Source organism: Pezoporus flaviventris, unplaced genomic scaffold (genome assembly GCF_033815535.1).
Source record: "Pezoporus flaviventris isolate CSIRO_AGI_PZ_B2104156 unplaced genomic scaffold, CSIRO_AGI_Pfla_v1 ptg000031l, whole genome shotgun sequence".
Taxonomy (NCBI): domain Eukaryota; kingdom Metazoa; phylum Chordata; class Aves; order Psittaciformes; family Psittacidae; genus Pezoporus; species Pezoporus flaviventris.
Window position 1 is genome coordinate 48,998,390 of NW_026892579.1, and position 22,400 is coordinate 49,020,789.

At 41.6% G+C, this 22,400-nt stretch overlaps 1 protein-coding gene across 3 annotated transcripts in view; it reads right to left on the reverse strand.

Moving 5' to 3' along the window:
* ITSN2 (intersectin 2) overlaps window positions 1-22,400 on the reverse strand; it is an 88,837-nt gene that overhangs the window by 59,944 nt on the left and 6,493 nt on the right. For all 3 annotated transcript variants that reach the window (XM_061460934.1, XM_061460932.1, XM_061460936.1), the window contains exon 2: window positions 15,216-15,279. In XM_061460934.1, coding sequence (XP_061316918.1) covers window positions 15,216-15,246 — 31 coding nt within the window. In that variant the 5' untranslated portion in view covers window positions 15,247-15,279. The remainder of the gene's footprint in view (window positions 1-15,215; window positions 15,280-22,400) is intronic.

Consider the following 22,400-nt stretch of genomic DNA (forward strand, 5'->3'; position numbering starts at 1 on the left):
ACTCATGCTTTATTCTTGAAAGCTAATTTAGCTTTCTCTCTTACAGAAAAAGGCTGGCACAAAAACTTGGCTTAACCTAAGCCCCATATCTAGATGCAACACTAGCAACAAATATAAAAGTATTTTTTACCTAATTCTGGAAAAACAATGCCATTGAAATCAGCTGTAGTTGTTGAGTTACAAACACTGATGCAGTACATGGAACAAGCCCATTCTTCTATCCAATGACATAGCCATGTCTTTGCCCAGAATCACAGAACCACACAATCATTCAGTTTGAAAAAGACCTGTAAGATCATCAAGTTCAACCATTAACCCAATACTGCCAATACTGCCAAGTCCACCACTGAACCATAACCCTAAGCACCACACCTACACATCTTTTAAACACCTCCAGGGATGGCGACTCAATCACTTCCCTGGGCAGCCTGTTTCAATGTTTGACCCTCTTAGTGAAGGAATGCAACCTAAACCTCCCCTGGAGCAACTTGAGACCGTTTCCTCTCATCCTATTGCTTGTTACTTGGGAGAAGAGACTGACCCCCACATCACTACAACCTCTGTTCAGGTAGTTAGAGAGCGATAAGGTCTCCCCCTGGGCCTCCTTCGGTCAAGACTAAACAACCCCAGTTCCTTCAGCTGGTTCTCACAAGATTTGCGCTCCAAACCCTTCACTAGTTTCACTGCCCTTCTCTGGACCCGCTCCATTGGACCCACTCCAATGTCTTCCTTGTAGTGAGGAGCCCAAAGCTGAACATACTTTTCAAGGTGCAATCCCACCAGACCTGAGTACAGGGGGATGACCACTGCCCTAATCCTGCAATTAATACTTCTGGATGGGTTTTAAAGACAGAAAAAAAGAGAGAAGAAAAAAGTCACACCAACAAGAATCTTTCCAATGGAAGCTATGAAAAGTTCAAAGTAAGCAATATTATCAAAGCATAAAATAAGCATGCTTTGCCAAATTCTCCCCTACCAGGTGCAAGACCTGCCTCCATTTGCTAAGGTGGGCATACTTCCAGCTGACAAGACTCCACAGCCTTCCCTTCCAGCATGACACAGAAGATGGAAGGTAATCTTACCCTTTAGTTTAAACAAGTCAGAAACCTTTTTTTTTTTTTTGAGTCCTGTCAACCTGTATAGCATCATAGTCTTCAATGAGGAAAATAAAAGTTTTTAGTCACCATGTTTGAGGGAAAAGGCCATCAGAGCTTATACTAAATTTTTCTCATTCTGAAAACGGATTTTTTTTTATGATGCTGCTGCTCACCAGCATTGACCAAAAACCCTAGAACTTAATTAAAAATTTACAAAAGGATAATTTAATTATTGTCTAGCAAATCTCTGGGGAATGCCACAAAAATAAAGATTCAGGTGAGTTTCCATCTGTGGCAGCTAGTAAATCTGTCTACACCAGGAGAAATGCAAGCAGGAAAAATGCCAGGCAAGAGAATGCAACATGAACTATGAAATTATGTGGAGTAAAGGAAATGACTGTCCTATAAAAACATACACTGAAACAAAATCAGAGCAGAACTCTGTTCAAGGGATATTAGATCTTTTATAGTAATTTTTGTAGTTCTCGTCATTATCTGGCCATTAAACCACTATTTCTGGGTTTTCAGACTTCAGGAGGAACCTAGAGGAAGCCTGATGTGCTATATTTACAATGGAGAATTGGTATATAGACTTGAAAGGAAAGAGGAAAAGAGAAGAACAACCAAATTAAAAAAGTACACAGGAAGGGTGGGAGAGAAGGAAATTGAGGAGCCATTTCCTGAATGATCCCTGGAATAAAATTAAATTACGAGAGAATTTTGGAAACAAATCTCAGTAACAAATCTGTCAGCACAGACTGAATACTAACCAGCTAAGCTTCCAGCAGAGTGACAGACTGAGGTCAGCACATGGTGGTACTTCCCCAGGATGTCTTCTGAGCCGCCAGTGCAGCTCCTGAACCAGAGGCAGTAACTCAGGAACAGAAGGAAAATCCACCTATCTCTAATTGCTTAAGGCATCTAAGTAACCTTTTGTCATCTACAGCTTCCTACTATTTGATACAGTGCAAAGTGCTTTGTTTGATATCTGCCAATGATATTTTCATTCAATTCTTGTGTTATCAGAGGTTAATTACAATTCCCTTGCCTACAAAATGATGAATGACCTTGAGAAGGTGACATCTACCTTATCCACCATCCCCACTGTTTCTTTTCCAAGCTATAATGTCCTAATCAATATAAATATTCCTCATATGGAAGCTGCTCTGTATCTTTGATCACTCTTGTTACCCTGCCCTTTATAATTTCTAGCCCAGACAGAAAGAAAACATGTAGGAAAAGCTGGAAGAAAACACAAAGGCAACAAAAACAAGAACAACAGTTTGCTTAAACAGTACTGCTCATAACGTTAAATTACTAATCAGCAGAACTCTCAACTATATCCAGTGCACATACAATACCACTTTCCCAGTGCCCCAGGAGATTTGATTTTAAATATAATAAATTAAAAACTGTCTAATTTATGTTGGTATAGTTTATACCTTAGTCCCTAATCCTGCCTCCACAGTGGCTCATAGAGCCACTTACGGAATAGAATTAGGAACAGAGCTCTTCCCTGGGTATTACAGTTCCTCAGTGGTGAGAAATCAGAAATTTGGCAGACTTCTTGAGCAAAAAAAAAGAAAGAAAAGAAAAGCAGCCATTTAATAGCTATGGCATAGATCTTTCCTCCCCAGGTTTTGATACCATGTACTTGGAACTTTTGGTTCCTAAAGATCTTGAGACAGTGAGCCCCAAAACTGAGCTGTTCATTATGTAAAACCAACCAACCAACAACCCATTTTCTTCTCCCTGCCTTACACTTCATGATTTCGCTAGGTATTGCTTCCCTTTTCAGTTACGAAAAACCAGCCAGTATTCTCTCCCTTATTACCCTTTTCTACGCTATTAAGGCTTTACAGATTTTTATTATACCCTCAGCTGTCTCTTCTCTAAACAGCTCTAACCCATTTAGTCGCCATTAATGCAGAAGCCACATTCTCTCTTGGCCATCTTGTTCACAGGTATCCCTAGTGTATAATTCTATTTTTTTTTCCAAAACCTTGAGTGTAACAGCTGCTGGCAATAGGAGAGTGATTAATTTCAAGGAAGGTGAGCCTTGTGGATGCTGAGTTATCTTCAGGTTAGGTTAAAAAGTACTGTCTGTGTATTTCTTAGTCCAGTCTCAATAGAGAACATTAGATATAGGAGGAGTAATTCTGCTGGCTTTCCATCTCACATCATCTATACCAGAAATAGTTTACACATCAACTTGCACCTGTATTTTTTTTCCCCAAACTTGAAGATTTCTTGTGAAATACAGTGTTATGAAAGCATTGTAACTTGTTGCACAGGAAATTCTACCCAAATGTCCTGGGTTCAGCAGTAGCAGTCATGTTTTTTCCTTTGTGTTAGCTGGTGCAGTGCTGTGTTTTGACTTCTAGTTTTGAGAACAGCGTTGGTGAAGCCGATGTTTTCGGTTGTTGCTAAGTGATGTTTACCCTGACCAAGGACTCTGTGAGGCTCATGCTCTGCCAGGGAGGAGGGGAAGCTGTGAGGAAGCAGAGACGGGGCGCCTGACCCGGGCTAGCCGGGGAGGTATTCCATACCACAGCACGTCATGCCCGGGGTGGGGGGTAACTGGGAGTTACCCGGAAGGACAGGAGCTTCCGGGTGGAACTCGTTTTCTTGGCCGGTGGTATCGTATTCTCTTCCCTTGTTATTTTCCCTTATCATTGTTTTAGCTGATAGTAGCGGTGGTGATTTGTTGCTGGACTGTTCTTGTCTCAACCCGTAGGAGTTGCACTCTCTCGATCCTCCTCCCCGTTCCTCCGGGAGCGGGGAAGGGGAGAGCCCCGGTGCAGGGAGGGGGGGGGAGACGAACACGGACCTTGATTGTTGTCAGCTTGGCACCACTCACTGGGAGTGAGTGAACAAGTTACCTGACTGGGTTTAAACCACGACAGTTCTTTTTGGCGCCCAACGTGGGGCACGAGGGGTTGAGATAAGAACAGATCTGACTGGATTGATAGTCACTCGTCACAATGCTGATTTATTGGCTCTCAAGGTTTTTCCTCTTGATCTCACAGTTTCAGTATACCATATCTTACGTCCATCCGGTATTGGCTGTATTAGTGTTTTTCAAGTGTGGGGCTTGGGCTAAGGTTTTTATCCCATTGTACTTTATGGTAATGACTTGTAATACAATAGAATCATTGATCATGAAACTGATCTGGCTTATGTTCCCAGTGTGGTCACCACCTTTATACTTTGGGAGGTATATGATGGAGGTGCTTAGCAATTACACATCTTTTTTCTCCTTCTCAGGTGCTCAACCTGTGAAGGAGGCATCCTTTTACCCTCCTAGTCGTCCCCCCAGACCATTTACATTTGAGAGTTTCGAATTTTTTAAATGGCCTTTTAATGCTCTTGAGACTTGTTTGCTGATGGTGATGGGAATCACCATGCTAACACGCATACAGAGTGTGTTTTGCCCACTACTGATTTCAAGAGTTAAGCAGATTCAGGTTTGGGTCTTGTCTGGGGTCAAACGACGATGTAGGAGGACCGAGAGATTTTCCCAGAGGCTGGACAGCCATGAGTGGCAGGGTGTGTGGGATAGTATGGGCAAGTATCTAGGTCAGTGGGCCCCCCCAGTATTTTGGAATTTCACTACCGAACAACTGCAAAATCCAGAAGAATTAGTAAAACACTTAAATGAGGTGTGTGGTCATTCTGGCCATACCAGAGATGGACAAATCACGGCAACGTGCTGGGGCTTGGCCTATGCTTACAGGGCCTTGTTCAACACTATCCAGCACCTTCAAAAGGAAAAGAATGTCGGCGGATTTGAGGGCAAAGCGACAGTCGCTACTCAAACTTTGGCTGCAATGAACTGCGCAGCTACCCCAGTGGCAAGTACAGCAGCTGCTCAAACTTCAACTGCAACAGACAGCGCGGTTACCCCAGCTCCAAGCACGGTAGCTACACCACCCCCAGCAACAAGTACAGTCGCTACTCAAACCACAGTGATAATCACTGCAGCCAAACCAGAGGACCAATTCGTACCAATATCGGTTGCCCCTGTACGCAAGAGAACAAGCAAAAAGGAGGCAAAAAGGGTGAAGCGAGATGAAGAACCAATGAATTCACCACCCGGTCCAGAATCTGATCAGGAGTCATCCTCACATGACGAAGAAGAAGAAGAAGAGGTAACTTCTCGACCTCGGACCTCAACCGAGCTGCGGAATATGCGAAAAGATTTTACCCGTCAACCAGGGGAGCACATCATCACCTGGTTACTCCGATGCTGGGACAATGGGGCCGATGGTCACGAACTAGAAGGTACAGAAGCCAAGCAGCTGGGATCACTTGCTAGAGAAAGGGAGGAAAATAATCCAAATCCTGCTGAAAGCCGGTTTTGCCATAAAACGGAGTAAGGTCAAGGGACCTGCACAGGAGATACAATTTTTGGGAATAAAATGGCAAGATGGACGTAGACAGATCCCCACAGATGTGATCAACAAGATAACAGCAATGTCTCCACCAACTAATAAGAAAGAAACGCAAGCTTTCTTGGGTGCAGTGGGGTTCTGGAGAATGCACATCCCAAATTACAGTTCGATTGTAAGCCCTCTCTATCATGTGACCCGGAAGAAGAATGATTTTAAATGGGGCCCTGAGCAGCAACAAGCCTTTGAGCAAATTAAACGCGAGATAGTTCATGCAGTAGCCCTTGGACCAGTCCGAACCGGACCAGATGTAAAAAATGTGCTGTACACTGCAGCTGGGGAGAACGGTCCTACCTGGAGCCTCTGGCAGAAAGCTCCAGGGGAGACTCGAGGTCGACCCCTCGGCTTTTGGAGTCGGGGATACAAAGGATCTGAGGCCAGCTATACCCCAACTGAGAAAGAGATACTGGCAGCCTATGAAGGGGTTCGAGCTGCTTCGGAAGTGATTGGCACTGAAGCACAGCTCCTCCTGGCACCCCGGCTGCCCGTGCTGGGCTGGATGTTCAAAGGCAGGGTCTCCTCTACACATCATGCAACTGATGCTACATGGAGTAAATGGGCTGCACTAATTACACAACGAACTCGAATAGGAAATCCCAGTCGTCCAGGCATTCTAGAAGTCATCATGGACTGGCCAGAGGGCAAAGATTTCGGAATGTCACCAGAGGAGGAGGTGGTGCGTGCTGAAGAGGCCCCACCATATAATAAACTGTCAGAAAGTGAAAAGCAGTATGCCTTGTTTACTGATGGCTCTTGCCGTATTGTGGGAAAGCATCGGAGATGGAAGGCAGCTGTATGGAGTCCTGGACGACAAGTTGCAGAAACTGCTGAAGGAGAGGGTGAATCGAGTCAATTTGCCGAGGTGAAAGCCATCCAGCTGGCCCTGGACATTGCTGAACGAGAAAAGTGGCCAGTACTTTATCTCTATACTGACTCATGGATGGTGGCAAATGCCCTGTGGGGGTGGTTGAAGCAATGGAAGCAGAGCAACTGGCAACGCAGAGGTAAACCCATCTGGGCTGCTGCACTGTGGAAAGATATTGCTGCCCGGGTGCAGAACCTGGTGGTGAAGGTACGTCATGTAGATGCCCATGTACCCAAGAGTCGGGCCACTGAGGAACACCAGAACAACCAACAAGTGGATAAAGCGGCTAAGATTGAAGTGGCTCAGATGGACTTAGATTGGCAACATAAAGGTGAATTATTTTTGGCCCGGTGGGCCCATGACACTTCAGGCCATCAGGGCAGAGATGCAACATATAGATGGGCCCGTGACCGAGGGGTGGACTTAACAATGGACACTATTGCCCAGGTTATTCATGAGTGTGAAACATGTGCTGCAATTAAACAAGCCAAGCGGTTAAAGCCTCTTTGGTATGGAGGACGATGGTTGAAGTATAAATATGGGGAGGCCTGGCAGATTGACTATATCACACTGCCACCAACCCGCCAAGGCAAGCGCCATGTGCTTACCATGGTGGAAGCAACCACCGGGTGGCTGGAAACATACGCTGTGCCCCATGCCACTGCCCGGAACACCATCCTGGGCCTTGAGAAACAGATTTTGTGGCGACACGGCACCCCAGAGAGAATTGAGTCAGACAATGGGACTCATTTCCGGAATAACCTTATAGATATTTGGGCCAAAGAGCATGGCATTGAGTGGGTATATCACATCCCCTACCATGCACCAGCCTCTGGGAAAATCGAACGGTACAATGGGCTGTTAAAAACTACACTGAGAGCGATGGGTGGGGGAACTTTCAAGCATTGGGATACACATTTACCAAAGGCCACCTGGTTGGTCAACACCAGAGGATCTGCCAACAGGGCCGGCCCAGCCCAGTCAGAACTTTTACATATTGTAGAGGGGGACAAAGTTCCCGTGGTGCATATGAAGAATTTGCTGGGGAAGACAGTCTGGGTTATTCCTGCTTCAGGTAAAGGCAAACCCACTCGTGGGATTGCTTTTGCTCAGGGACCTGGATATACTTGGTGGGTAATGCGGGAAGATGGGGAAGTCCGATGTATACCTCAAGGGGATTTGATTTTAGGGGAAAACAGCCAGTGAACTCAATTGTATGCTGTTGCCTGCTGTGTAATGCTTTTATAGCCCATCAACTAGATGTCTCCAGGTCACCAGCGACTGGCCCTGACTTCCCTCCAGCCATCATCCCAACAGAGAATGAACTTGGAACATCATGGACCGAATGGACTCGGCAGCATTATAGGGATTGGTCCATGCACTAAGAAAATGATTTTTTTTCCTCTTGGTCTGTATGTATATGGATGTATATATGTGGGAGAGCGATGGTGTATTGAAAATGTGGGATCTGAGCACGACGTGAATGGTATGGAATAAGGGGTGGATAATGTCCTGGGTTCAGCAGTAGCAGTCATGTTTTTTCCTTTGTGTTAGCTGGTGCAGTGCTGTGTTTTGACTTCTAGTTTTGAGAACAGCGTTGGTGAAGCCGATGTTTTCGGTTGTTGCTAAGTGATGTTTACCCTGACCAAGGACTCTGTGAGGCTCATGCTCTGCCAGGGAGGAGGGGAAGCTGTGAGGAAGCAGAGACGGGGCGCCTGACCCGGGCTAGCCGGGGAGGTATTCCATACCACAGCACGTCATGCCCGGGGTGGGGGGTAACTGGGAGTTACCCGGAAGGACAGGAGCTTCCGGGTGGAACTCGTTTTCTTGGCCGGTGGTATCGTATTCTCTTCCCTTGTTATTTTCCCTTATCATTGTTTTAGCTGATAGTAGCGGTGGTGATTTGTTGCTGGACTGTTCTTGTCTCAACCCGTAGGAGTTGCACTCTCTCGATCCTCCTCCCCGTTCCTCCGGGAGCGGGGAAGGGGAGAGCCCCGGTGCAGGGAGGGGGGGGGAGACGAACACGGACCTTGATTGTTGTCAGCTTGGCACCACTCACTGGGAGTGAGTGAACAAGTTACCTGACTGGGTTTAAACCACGACACCAAAGCTCTTGAAAATTATAAGCATGCTCTTTTTCCATCCTATCATACAAGAATCAACACACACTGTAACAAGTGTGGAGTTCTTTGATAATAGTGAAACCATGACTTTCAGGAAATACGTGCTTCCTAAAGAAACAGCTGTAGTAGAGAGATCACAGTTAAACACAAGATTATGGCTATGAGAAGAAATGCAAGGGGGAATGTTTATACATGCTTTAAATATACTGTTATTAATACATATAACTTCTAAGCAAATTATTTCAATAAGGAGCACTAAGACAGCTCTTGATATTCAGCTCATCTTACCTGCTCTTGAGACTCACACACAAGGAACTACACATCCAACTAAACCACAAATGTCTGAGTTACTTTAATAACTTCTCTGAAGGTACCTGATAAGAAGGCTAGTCCCATGAACACTGATATTCCTTCAACTTTCCAGGGTTTCACCCCTTCTAGCTCTCTCACTTATGATTTAAGGTTACTGTTCCATTGTAGAAAAACAAGATGTCCTACAGAACTGATGCAGTACATTGAAAAGCCTGCACATACAAGATTTCCAAGTAAAGCAACACAGCATTATATAAATACCTTTGACAGACAACAGTGTATAAAAACATGTTTATTCCTGCTATTGTAATTAGTAGCCTAAACCTGAACTCATTCTGCCAATACTGATTAATACCGTCTATGGCCTGTTGAAAGTGGTCACGATGATCACAGATGACATGGAATTTAGTAGATGGTAAGATGGTACCACTTCACACAATGCTCATCAACCATCAATTATAACAACCACACCAAGTGGTTTATCAGATTAGTAAGTTTCCCAAACTTCTGGAGCTAAACTTTCAATAAAATGAAAATTTTAACGGTCAAACTCCTTTGAAGCTCGGTCATGTGATAGATTCATGTTTCCGAGTCCTTTCTTCTAAGCCTTCAGTAATGTGGCTCCACTTTGGGGCAATATTTGTACATCACCTTGTGGGGTTTTTTTTGTTTAGGCTTTTGTATGCTTTGAAGAAAAATCATCAGGAAGTCTCGCTGATATCAAAATGAAGAAAGCAGCTTATATTATAGTATTATTACTCCAGATAAAAGACATCACTCAGTGTAATCTTACCTTACAAAAGCTAACACATGATACTAATAAAATAAAATCTTAGCAAGACAAAACAGCTATAGGCTTAAACTAAGCCAATGGATGAAGATCTAACACTAATCTTTATTATGTTATTACCTACTTTTTTTATTTAGCTTATTTTTTACATTTTAGGAGCACAGGATTGGAAGGGACTTCCAAGGTCACCATGTCCAGACTGCTGCTACTCCAAGAAACTCTTAACACATTCATTCCTTCCTAAAATTCAAGCTCTGCCTTAAGGCGATCAGACCTTTTCCTTGACCATGATCCAGAATGTAACTGCTGACAGAACCGTTCCCATTTCCAAACCAACTGTACCAAGAGCTGATCCATCTCTATTTAACCTTGTGCTAACAATGTACTTAAAAAAAGGTATTTTCCTCCTTGTTTCTCTAATAAGAAAAAAAAAAACAAATTTATTTACTGTAAAGCAATATAACAAAATAAAAATGTCAGCTTTTTTTTTGATAGGTTAACAAAGGCATTCTCTTTAGTCTTTCTCAACACTTTTCATTCATTTATTTGGATTAACACTGAAGCCTAGTGCCCCTATTACACTTCCTGTTTTTTTTTCCCTCCTAAGCAGATAACCCAAATTCTACCCTATATCCCACAAGGTGTCTCATCAGTGCCTTATGCAATAGCACATAGTACTCCTTATTTCATCCACCGCATTTTAGGATGCATTTCCTTTTCCCTCAAATCACGTAATTATTACGTGATCATCTAAAACATCCAATTGTCTTCCTCCTTAGTCACAGCCAACTGCTGAGACCCCAGCATACAACAAAAATTTTTCTAGCCCATAATGGTATGACTAAAAAGCTATTTGAAGACAGCACAACAGAAGTGTGATGAAATTCAATGTTATGCAGTTCATACTGTATCATTCTGGCTGGAAAATTACTCCTAAGTTTGTGTCATCAGTCCATTTAACCAGCATACATCTGCTTTTTACTGATGATGTTGCCATAAACAGTAACAACTAAAACTGGTCTCAAGCTAAAAATCCAGAAGAATATCACTATGACAACATTCCAGCTTAAAATTTGCACTTTCTCTCCCCTTCAGCTAGTTATTTCTCTAATGAAGTCCAAACATGGGATCTGTTTATACTTTGTCTACAGAATTCACTTACTGAAGAAGGCATAAGATGAAATCTTCCTTTCTAAAAAAATTAGTTCAACTTATTCCAATTTAACATTTACCTCCATGTCTAATTATTTCTTCCTTCCACAGTTTCTCTTACATTTTCTGTGTGAATCACATCATTCTCATAATTAAATGTGAATAAGTCACTTTGTGTTCTGCAATCCTATAGCCCTATTTCTGACTTGTCAGGAGTAAGGAAAAATTAATACAGTACACACAGTGGGAAATTATTTTTTTGAAGGGTGTGGCAGTGGAAGATAGACACCCTTCTAACTAGAGCATATGAATTTTGCTCCATACCAACAGACACCACTGTCCTCACTAAAAAAGCGAGAGGAAGGATTAATTTATAAGTAAGAACAGAGAAAATATTTGTCCTTGTCTTAGAATTTCTTTCCTTTTCCTTCTTTGAGATAGGAGCATACGTTCTGGTATTTTCTTTGCAAGGTCTAATTCACCCTAGTATTTTTATCTACATTTGTTGATACTCAAGTCTACAGTTTCCTTATCTACAGTGCACACAAGTTTAAGAGTCAGGTTGCATTCAAGTAGGTTTTAATTGAAGTGTGATGACCAGGGTTCCTCCTAACTCAAAAAAATTCAGACCATGGATCTTGAGACAGACTTTTTAATGGAGAAGATGCAGCAGAACTTATCATCAGTGGAACCAGGACTTCACTCATTCCATTCATGTTTATCCTAGTCTCTAACACACCTCAGTGCAGAGACACAAAACTCAATTCTGCTCACAGCAGTATAAAATGCAGTTTGACTTACAAAGGTTGAGGAGCATGTGAAATGAGTTACAAGTATTACTTTTTGCACCTCAGTTTATCAGAGGTATTTTCCTGCTGCACCACAAAAAATTGTATCAAAAGGAAACAGGTGGTAGGAGGGAAGAGGAAGGACAAATACAAACATAAACAAAAAAATGCACAGCCCAATGGTACTAAAGGAAACAGTGTGAAAGATACTGATCGGCAAATACTGCTTTCCTTGTTTCAGTTGGATCGTCAAGATTAAATCTCCTCAAACCAAGATGCAGCATCAGTATGGACATTTAACCCTCAAAACCTCTACAGCCTACAAAAGAAGGAGAGTTAGGAGAACAGGAACATCTTGCAACTGCTCTCCAGTTGTAAAGAAGGCATCCTGTGGCAGTGAGGGCTACTTCTTCCTGCTCTGTGATAAAGATAGCAATCACAGAGACAAATTAAGTGGAAGTCCATTTTAGTATATTACAGCCTTTACCCTTTTCACTGCTGTTTGTGGTTAATATACATTAACTCCTTCTTTAAAATACAATTGTTGAAGGTATTTGTTACTTAGTGTAACTAAATGCGATTTCCAAAAGCTTTTGCAAGACTTGGGATGAGCTCCTAAGAATGTTTTGCCCAGATGGAGAACTGTACGTAATGAGCATAAACTACCAGAAACAGCGTCCTTTTTACCATTTTCAGAGACAATGATCAATATTCAGATGGTTACAGGATAAAACTAAATCCTCAGTAGGAAATCCTTGATCTTGTTTATGGCCTGGAGAGATGGATATGTCTGGAGCCATTCTTTGACAGAACTGGACTCCACAGAGGTAAATGTCTGCTATCCATCTGGTGCTGTGTGTGTGGTTTGTATTTGGCAGCCTTTCTGCATAAGAAGAAACATGTTACCCAGCCTCACCTATTCATAAAAATGTCATCACAACCTTTGTATTTTGCACAGGAGATAAATTTGTAAAAACTGGCAGGTCTGCCCTGAGTTGCAGAAAAAACAACATGTACTCTTTAAGTCTTATTTTTCCTCTTTAAATTTCCAGCCTGTTGGTGAGGCATCCACAAAGGTCACACTGGACAGAAATGGAGAGTCAAAGGGACCACCTTTCTGTTCACTGTTCACTGCATCCTTCCATAACTTTAGAGAAGAAAGATAAGCAGTCTAGCAAGAGCATGTGCCCCTTGAGCACACAACACCTCAACAAGCTGAAGTTTACATGTGGCCACACAAGCAAAGAAGACTATGCCAGTTCTCAGTATAACACAGTTTGGCCATCAGCCACATACTGAGGCTGGACAGTCTTGGGAGACTGCTCTGGTGGAGGTATATTCTGAGCTCAAGGTGCCCTCAGTGAAGTAGCATCTTTCAACTACAACTCAAGCACAGAACTCAGTCACCCTTTCTTCTTGAGGTCCTGCATGGACTTCTCTTTCTCTGCTTAGGTTAGTAAATAAAGCGTTGTAGCAGTTTCTTGCTTGTGTGGGTTTGAGACTATATGAGTATCATGCTTTGTCACTTGAACTCACATCACCCTGTGTCATATAATCACACACTTCTGCATATATCTACTCCATGTTATTTACTCACTTTTCTCTAACACTGAATGACAAAAGTAGCCCTGAAAGAGAAACTACCTCATGCCTCACACTAATAATGAACAAAAAGCTAAGTATTGTACCTTAGTAAAAGGTTTTTTTTCCCCAGAGGAAAATCACCAGTTCCCCCTAGTACGATACAAAGGGAAAGGGTCAACACTCTTCTAATACAAAAGTGTGGCAGGCAGCCAGTGCTCTCTGGCTGCAGCAATGCCAAATGGTTTAGTTGCCTCATGCATAACCTCATTCTTCATCTCATTCCTGAAGTCACTATCAAGGGCTAACAATATAATTAGAGGTTTCCACTGAGCAATGACTGGTAAATGGAGGTGAACTACTTTGAATACAAGCAACAGTGGTAGTAAGCAGCAGGGAAGAGGAACACAGATTAGAGAACTACAACGTCAACAGCAAAGGTTATTCAGGATTTATCAAGAAATCACATTAAAACTACCTTTTTTCCCACCTGACTTGTTTAAAATTTAATAAATTCTGGTAAGAAATATGACTGCAAATCTACACTCAGTCATTCAACTATTCTGTGAGAAGGAATAATTTAACTACTCCCTGGAATCTTTCTCACTTGCATTCTCCTACCATGTTTTTCAACACAGTAAAATTCTGTGAGGGGAAAGACTGCATCTTGTGGCACCATTCCTTTTGGGAGCAGCAGACAGTACTCCCAAGGGATTTCAAATGAAGGAAAGGCTCATGTTCCCAAACTAAGACTTCTGAGATCAAGTGATGTACATGCTCAGTGCCGATACATTTGCAGACCTCCAACACAACCAAGGACTAAAAAGCCAAATCCAAATAGTTTATGCATAAATCAACCACACCCAACAACATTAACCTGTATCTTCCCTCAAGAGAGCTTCTGTCTGTTTTAAACTAAGGAGCAAAGAGCATGTGGCAATTAAAAAATTGCTTTATATTATGTTCAAAAAGTGTGGGGGGGAAACCCTGGTATTTGAGTCTTTCCCTATTATATACAATATACTGATTCCTTTTACTTCTGTCTTACTGTTAAGTCTGTGAAACAAGTCTGGAAGAAGCTACAGCTGACTATATAAAAACAAAGGTGCTGATCACACTGATCACTTCACAAAGTATTTTATGCACACGTGAAACTCTAACCAGGTTTAATTTGAAATCTGAATGTTGTTGTTCTGCAAAAAACAACCACGTCACCTTACTCACCCAACTGTCTCAGCAGTGACGATTTTCCAAATTAGTTAAATAAAGACCTCCTGCAGTAATCTTTACAAATAAATCAGGTAAGAAATAGATTTTCTTATATCTATTTCCCTATTTTTATCAGGAGAAATATTCCCTATGTGGAATATCTGAAGTCTTTTTGTTTTGGCCAGCTCTGTAAACAACAACATCCAATTTCTCAGCAGACATTTGCAAATTGTGTTTTCACAAATAAGATTGCTCTAGAAATAAAGAGCTCAAACACACACATACTTGGCACAGGCAATTTTAAGGTTTCCACTCTCATACATCTTTGACAGGAAATCATCAAGAAACATATTCAAAAGTTTCTATAGTAGATGGGGCACAGAATCAAGAGGAAAATTCATAACTTTTTTTTTTTACAAAGACTGATTATTTTTGTCAATGTAGCAAGACATTCAAATATTTTGGTTTAAAATAAGTAGCATAGTATATTATAATGAAACACATTTTCTGCTGAATTACGTAAAAGGAAAGGTATGCAAGTTTAATCAACTATTACTTAGCATATTCCCTACTTGCAGTCAGACAGTACTCACACTACAAGTCACACATTCCTCAAGCCTTTAATACTGCAAGATTACTAGATGCTCCAAATATATCTGTACTCCAACACTGCAGTAATGCTTCTACTGAATTTCTACCAGTATTACAGTACAGGTTCGGCTACAGGAAGCAATCTGCTGCAAACTGATCATAATGCTGCTGCAGGTACTAAAATCGGCATTTAAAAATAAAACCCCAAAACCAAATGCTCCCACCCCAACTAAACAAACCCAGCCCAGCTACTCACCATTCACGGCTGTGGGAAACTGAGCCATCATGATCTTGAATATGCCTTGCTAGCTCTTAGCCATCTGCAACATAAAAACATTGTGCCATTAATAATGCAACAAGGGCAAAATGTAGCTCTGTGCTCCCGCTGAGCAAGGGGAATGTCTGTCCCCTTTAGCTCACACTTCTGATAGCAAACAATGCCGGGCTTGAGGCTGCTGCTGAACAAGCTGAATTTACATTTGGGAGGAGGTGGAGGAATTATTTTTTATAGGGTATGCAGTGCAGTCCTGAAGCTAGCAGCACATTCTTAAAGGAAAACAGTACCAACTGTTTAGCAACTGCTGCATAATGTACGCAAACAGTTGACAACATGTCAGAACATATGGCGTGGAGAACAGCCCTCTCATAGCAGGAGGAGACTCTCAGGGTCCTAGCAGACCCTGGTATGAGCTCTCCCTGGTAAATGTTTATGCATATCATAAGAAAAGTTCTAGGCACAGCTCCGTAACAGAATGCTTCTACAGAGAAGAGTGGAAGAACAATTATTATTCAAATTCATCCATTCCGCTTCTCCATGTGCTATTTACAAAGAAAACACTCTTACAAGATGTATTCCTAAGGAAAATTACTTGACCTAATAAAAATCTGTAGTCAGCCAGTTTTCTATAACCAGCACAGTGAAGTTATTCCTTCGCTTGAGGTACTGCATAAAGACTCAAAAGCAGCATTTAAAGAGGTCTCAAAATAATTTACTTTCATAATAAATATAAGAGCACTAAGACTTATTTTGGTTTCCTAGTATGCATCCTTTCAAGAGTACCTGTAGTAATGCTTTTAATCCTGCAGAGTAGCAAAACACTAACTAGTACTTATCTGAGAAGTAAGCATAAGCACCCCTGTACAAACAGAACCAAGACAATGCCGTGAGCTTTCTCTTTGGATGAGACAATTTTGTTAAATACTGAAATTTCTACATCATTATCCTGTGCTGTACGTGGAGAAACTATTGATCAGGATGAAGATATAAAAATTTTAATTAAAAAGAAATAAAAATTGTATCCTGTATTCCTCTGTCACTCCCTCTTCAGATACCAAACCTTCTCCCCCCAGAAAACCCTTCACTTCCCAATAAAACCATGGATTTAATATTAAGTACAGAAATATCACACACCCCCCACTCCCTCTCCCTGCAATCAAACTCCTGCACATCTCATCATAAAAGTCAAGCAGCTGGAAAACCCTCTGGTTTCACATGTGGACAAGAAAGCATTTTTTCTATCCACTGCACATTTCTGCAATAAAAATAAAATGTCTGGGATCAGCTGTTAACAATTCCCTCTTTATCATTATCATCATTATTATGGTATTTGTATTGTTTATATTATTTGTACTATTATTAATATATCCTATAAATAATATTTAAATCATGTTATTGTAATAGGACACAAATTATTCATTTTCCCTGGGTTATTTGTAAATCTCATGACCATACATGCACCAGGTGCCCCCCAAATGAATGAACAGCATTTTATCTGAAGTTATCTTGCTCTGTGGTGTTTATGTAACTGTCCAGTGAGAAATGAACAATTCAGTTTTGATTTACTTTTTTAAAATCTGACACATTACAGAGCAGTGTCATTAAGACACCTGACATTCCCAACTTTTATATACCTTATACATATGCGCATTTGTGTATACACACACATACATACATATATGTTACAAAAAATAGTAAATGGAATGATTGGCAAGTCCAAATGGTCTCTCAGGGTGACATAAGGTATCAGCTGCAGAAAGATGAAAAAAAGGAAGCATGGATCTATTCCAGGACATGAATTCTAAAAGAAATGGGAGTATTTTTAGTTTGCTTAAAGCATCCCTTCCTAGGCCTTACCAGCAACCAAGAGACATTTGAAACCTATATATAGGCTTCCTGAAAAACACTTCCAATGTTGTTAAACATTTCTACAGCATGTTTCTCTGTAAAAGCTGTTCTGTCAAGGAGGGAGAGCCTGAAACCATGACACAGAAGCAGGATACTAAAGAATATCCCGAGAATCAACAGAACAAAGCTCAACAGAGCTCTGCTTTGACAAGAGATATCCACCTGCATGCAACTGACTCTGGAATTACAGTTTTACTGGATAAAGGCTACACATTTGCCCTTTTCCCCAATGTATTTTATCTTCTATTTTCAGATTTTTTTTTTTTTTTAATAAGTAATTATAATAGAATCACAGAACCACAGAACAGCCCAAGTTAGAAGGGACCCACAAGAACCAGGAGGTCCACAGGCTCCACACAGGGCGACCTAAAAGTTAAACCATGTATCTAAGAGCATTGCCCAAACACTTCATGGCTTGCGGCCATAACTACTTCCACTCTTACCAACAGCTACCTAAGTGTACAGGCATCTATCTTTCACCGATCTCTGAGACAAATGATCTCTGCCCTGCACTGCATCCAAAGAAGCATGGCCAGCAGGTCAAGGGAGGTGATTCTGCCCCAATACTCTGCTCTGGTGAGACACACCCCCCCCCCCCCCCCCCCCCCCCCAGTACTGCATCATGCTCTGAGGGCCTCAACATAAGAAGGATGTAGAGCTGTTGGAGCAAGGCCAGAGGAGGCCACAAAGACGCTCAGAGGGCTGGAGCACCTCTGCTATGGAGACAAGCTGAGGAAGTTGGGCTTGTTCAGCCTGGAGAAGAAAAGGCTCTGGGGAATCCTTAGAGCAGCTTCCAGTCCCTGTGAAAGGGCCAACAACAAATCTGGAAAGGGATTTTTTACAAGGGCATGGAGGGATAGGAAAAGGGGGAATAGCTTTAAACTGAAAGAGGGGAGATTTAGACTAGCTATAAGATAGAAATTCTTCACTGTGAGGGTGCTGAGGCACTGGCACAGGTTGCCCAGAAAAGCTGGGGATGCCCCATCCCTGGCAGTGTTCAGGGCCAGGTTGGACAGGGCTTGGAGCAACCTGCTGTAGTGGAAGGTGTCCCTGCCCATGGCAGGGGGTTGGAACTGTATGATCTTTAAAGGTCCATTCCAACTCAAACCATGCTGTGATTCTGTGATAACAGCAGTTTCATAGCACATATCAAGCAGAATTAGAAGCTGTAGTCAGATACAAAATATAACACACCCAAGCTATCACCCATACCACCTCCTGTCCTCCCAAAAGGTTGCTCCTAATACCACACTGTTTGATACTCTGTTCCAGTGCAGCACTATCAAAAATAAAGACCAACCCAAATTATTGGCAGAGGTTTTTTCCCCAAGTTTCCCAAGCCTGGGCTGACCTAGCCTAGTAGATCAGCATCATACATTGCCATTAGATGCACCAACCTTAGGCCCAAAACTAAGAACGAATTGCCCAAACAGACCTGTACTGAGACTACACTACACCAAGGTGATGAGATTAAATCACAGTTAAGCTCTGTCATCTCACTATTGTGTCTATGGGCAGATCCTGTCATATTTTAAAATAGCAAACCTGAAGGGCACCAAAAACCTCATATATTAACCCTCACAAATAATACAGAAACAACCAGGAATCATAAACAGGATTTTTACAGGATTTTAAGTGCACCAGCACTAAGACCCCATCCTGTCCTTTGCACAGATAGGGCACCGGGTTACACCAAGCACACAATGCATCTCTCGTGACAGATTCCGATGTTGTGCCGAGAGGTAAAAAAAGAAAAAGGAAAAATAAAAGCATCACTGCAATGTAACTTCCTTCATTCAGTTTTTTTATGGAAGGAAGAAATAGCCTAGTAAACTCAATGTCAACACACATTTTTCAAAGGTCTGTGGAAACAGTCCTTCCCAAAGAATGGCGCTTGCCCTCAGCAAGTATTCTGTCTTCCACGTTTCTACAGTGTGCTCCAGAGGCTTGGTTATTATGCATACATCAAAGTTTAAAGCAGCATTATTTCCACAAATTCCAAATAAAGTTGTTCTAGATGCCATCTGTAAAAACACCTTGCAGCTATAGGACACCAGAGCGCATCATTTATTTACCACAGGGAATCTCAGCAAAGTATTCTCACTTTAGGCCAAACTTACTTTTTTTTTTAATGACTGATAACTTTCAATCATTAATCGAGGTGAAAGTTGTAAGTTTCCAAGGAACCTTATGATACAGTACTACAGAGTAACCCAATGCCATATAAAAACACTTAGGGAAGAAAAAAAACAGGAAGAGACTATAATCAGTATCCCAAACAGATGATACAGATGAAAAAATGGCCATCATAACCAGAATACCTCACAGAAAATTACTTGTTTCTGAAAAAAGTTCTAGGAGAGGTGCTTGGTGAACTCAGTTATCAGCCATAAGAAACCGTGGCTGCCACAGCACAAAATCCACGTTGTAACAAACCAGGATCAAACATCCATGTGAACACTGCAGATGACATTAAGCCCTGCTGCCATTTAGGGTGAAAACAGGAAAACTTGGATGTCACATTTAAATAGCAGAACACCAAGTTCTTGTAAACAAACCATATGACTAGTTCCAATGTTTCAAGCACTGATTGTTTTCACAAACTGACCTGCCAAACTGCAACTTCTGTTCCCTCTTTCAGGGTTCATTATAGTTGGTAAAAGTTGAGAAAAGAAATCAGGAGACTTCAAGAAGCAAGGGGGGACCTTACAACCATGCTGAAATAATTAGACAACATCAGAGGTGGGATGACTTCAGGAAAGAGAAAAAAAGCTTCTTTTCCATCACAAGCATATTGACATTTTATGAAGAACAGCCTTACCACAACCTTTGTTAATATTTATACTTGAATCAATTTTTTTTTTCCCAAAATATTTCTCAGGAAAACCACAGCCAGATAGTTTTAGTAGGAATGAAGGTCTGGTGCATCAGGCTCTGTCCCACCAGTTTTAACTGGAGGAAAACAAATACCATAGAAGCACCTTGTGTGGACACACTACTACTCTTCTGCTTTTCTCAGGGACAGAAAGAAGATACATTGTGGATGTAAGAACTGTAAGAACCAGTTAGCAAGGACAGAGACTGCAGTACTAGTTGACCGATTTACTCTTTGCAACACCTGTAGATGTGGACAACAGACTATTATTAGTGTTTGCAAAGCAAACAGTGACAGTGTAATAACCCATATAGTTGCTCGGCTTTTTCTGGATTATTCTCTTGAAAAATCAGAGAATAATAAGCATCAGTAAGGGATTACAAACCAGCAGTCCAGGATTTCTGTTTGTTTCAGACACACCAGTAAAAAATTTACTGATTAAAAAATAAAAGAAACCCACCACACATTTTGGCAGGCCAACAATTTACCTCTATGCAGTGGGGTTACACACAGTGACATGGCCTTTTCACGGTGTACTGTGGCCAGCCTCACAAAGTCCACCCACTCATAGCAAATGAATGACATCAGTAACAAAACGAAGAAGTCAAACCCAGGCAGCTAGCACATTGCTAGCTCTTCCTGCTCCCCTCTGTTTCTGCAGGTAAGAGCACTGCATGCCTTATTTTCACAGTTTTGGGGGGGGGAGAAAAAAAAAAAACCACCACAAAAAACCAAAAGCAAACCCAATGAAAAAAAGTGTTAAATATTTATTGCTTAACCCTGAGGTACGAAGTCCCTTCCTTGCTCGCTGTTACAGAGCAATTTGCTTTTAAACAGTAATAAAAACAGAACACCAAAAAATGTTTTTTTTTCTGACAAATATCCTTCTGCCAACCTTACCCAACTAACAGGCTTTCTGAATATAGTAACCATGCAAAATGGATGCCACGCGAAATACAAGAATCTCTGTTTCTGTAAAAAACATAATTGTGTGGTCAGTACTGATGGGTTTACTCTGTTTCTTACACAGCTGCTCAGCTGTGAAAGCACCCATTCAAAATATCAAGACCCAGTTCAACTCTCCCCTCTGTCTCTGGAGACTGAAACTCATCTTTCCTTCCTCTCAGGAGGAGGCTTTCCCGCATTTTATTATACCGTCATTTCAGGAAATCCATGCCCAGTGTCTGGAATAGTAACACCAACTCAGGACTTCAACCTCCTACATGAAATTATCTACCATTAAGCCACAGAACCACAGGTCCCTCTCTGTCCATGCCCCTCCAGCTTTGCTTCTTTGCAAAGAAGAAACTCTGAAGGAGGGAATAAGAAACCCATTTCAGGAAGCCCACTATTTAGATCCCTGGCCCTTGTTCCAGGAGATGTGTACATTAACTTCCTCAGGAAAAGATGGGAATAGACCCCAGCTCCGTCACGCCCCGGAAGCATACATTCACTAACCTGATCCCAGACACAGACAGAAGTCACCACCTCTGCTTGCGTTACTTAAAAAGGAAAAGAAAAATAAAAGAAAGCAAAAAAAAGAAAACAAAAAGCAGATGGCAGATTATTTATAAGATACATTTCTAAAAGGTTCCAAGCTTCTATCTCAGAGAAGGAACTCCAGGCCGCATATCACAACCCCTCCAGAATGCTGAGTGATACATTTGCTCCTGAATGGGTGGTAACTTAAAATACACTCTTGTCTTTTTCGCTTCCTACTTTCTAATTTACATGAGTCCCCACTCCATATGCTTTTTTTGCTAGATCCTGGTTTGAGACACATCAGTCCTCACATCTAATTATTTGCAAGCATTGTACAAAAGCCCCAAGATGCTGTTCAGTGAGGTCCACAAACCTTGAAACCTGCAGCTCTCCACTTCCATATCGTGATTCTTAATTTATGTCAATGTGGACTTTTCTGTTATTTTCTTACTTCAACTGTGACTGGAAACATTCAGAGCATATTACTTAAGAACTTATCCATTTCAAATCTTGCCAACTTAGAGGATGTTTTTGAGCCCAATCCTGTCCTTCCATCAGAAGCGCAAGCAAAATCTGCCTCCTACCAGAGGAAAAAAAACCTAACTGAAGAATTCTTAGTGTTAACTTCTTACGATGCAAGAGCTTCTATTAACTTGTTGCTCAGCTTTCATTCCCAGGTAACAGTGCAAAGTATACAGAACATCAAATGAACTGCTATAGCTAAGCATAAAACAAAAGATACAGAAAATGCAGGCAGTCTTCTATGCTCAGCAGAAAACAATCTTTCACTATTTATAAAACTAATGAAGGGAAAACATTCAGCGAAGACTTCGATTTACATCATAGGTATCTGCTTTCAACTTGGGCAGGTGCACAAAACTACTGCAGGCTTAAAACTG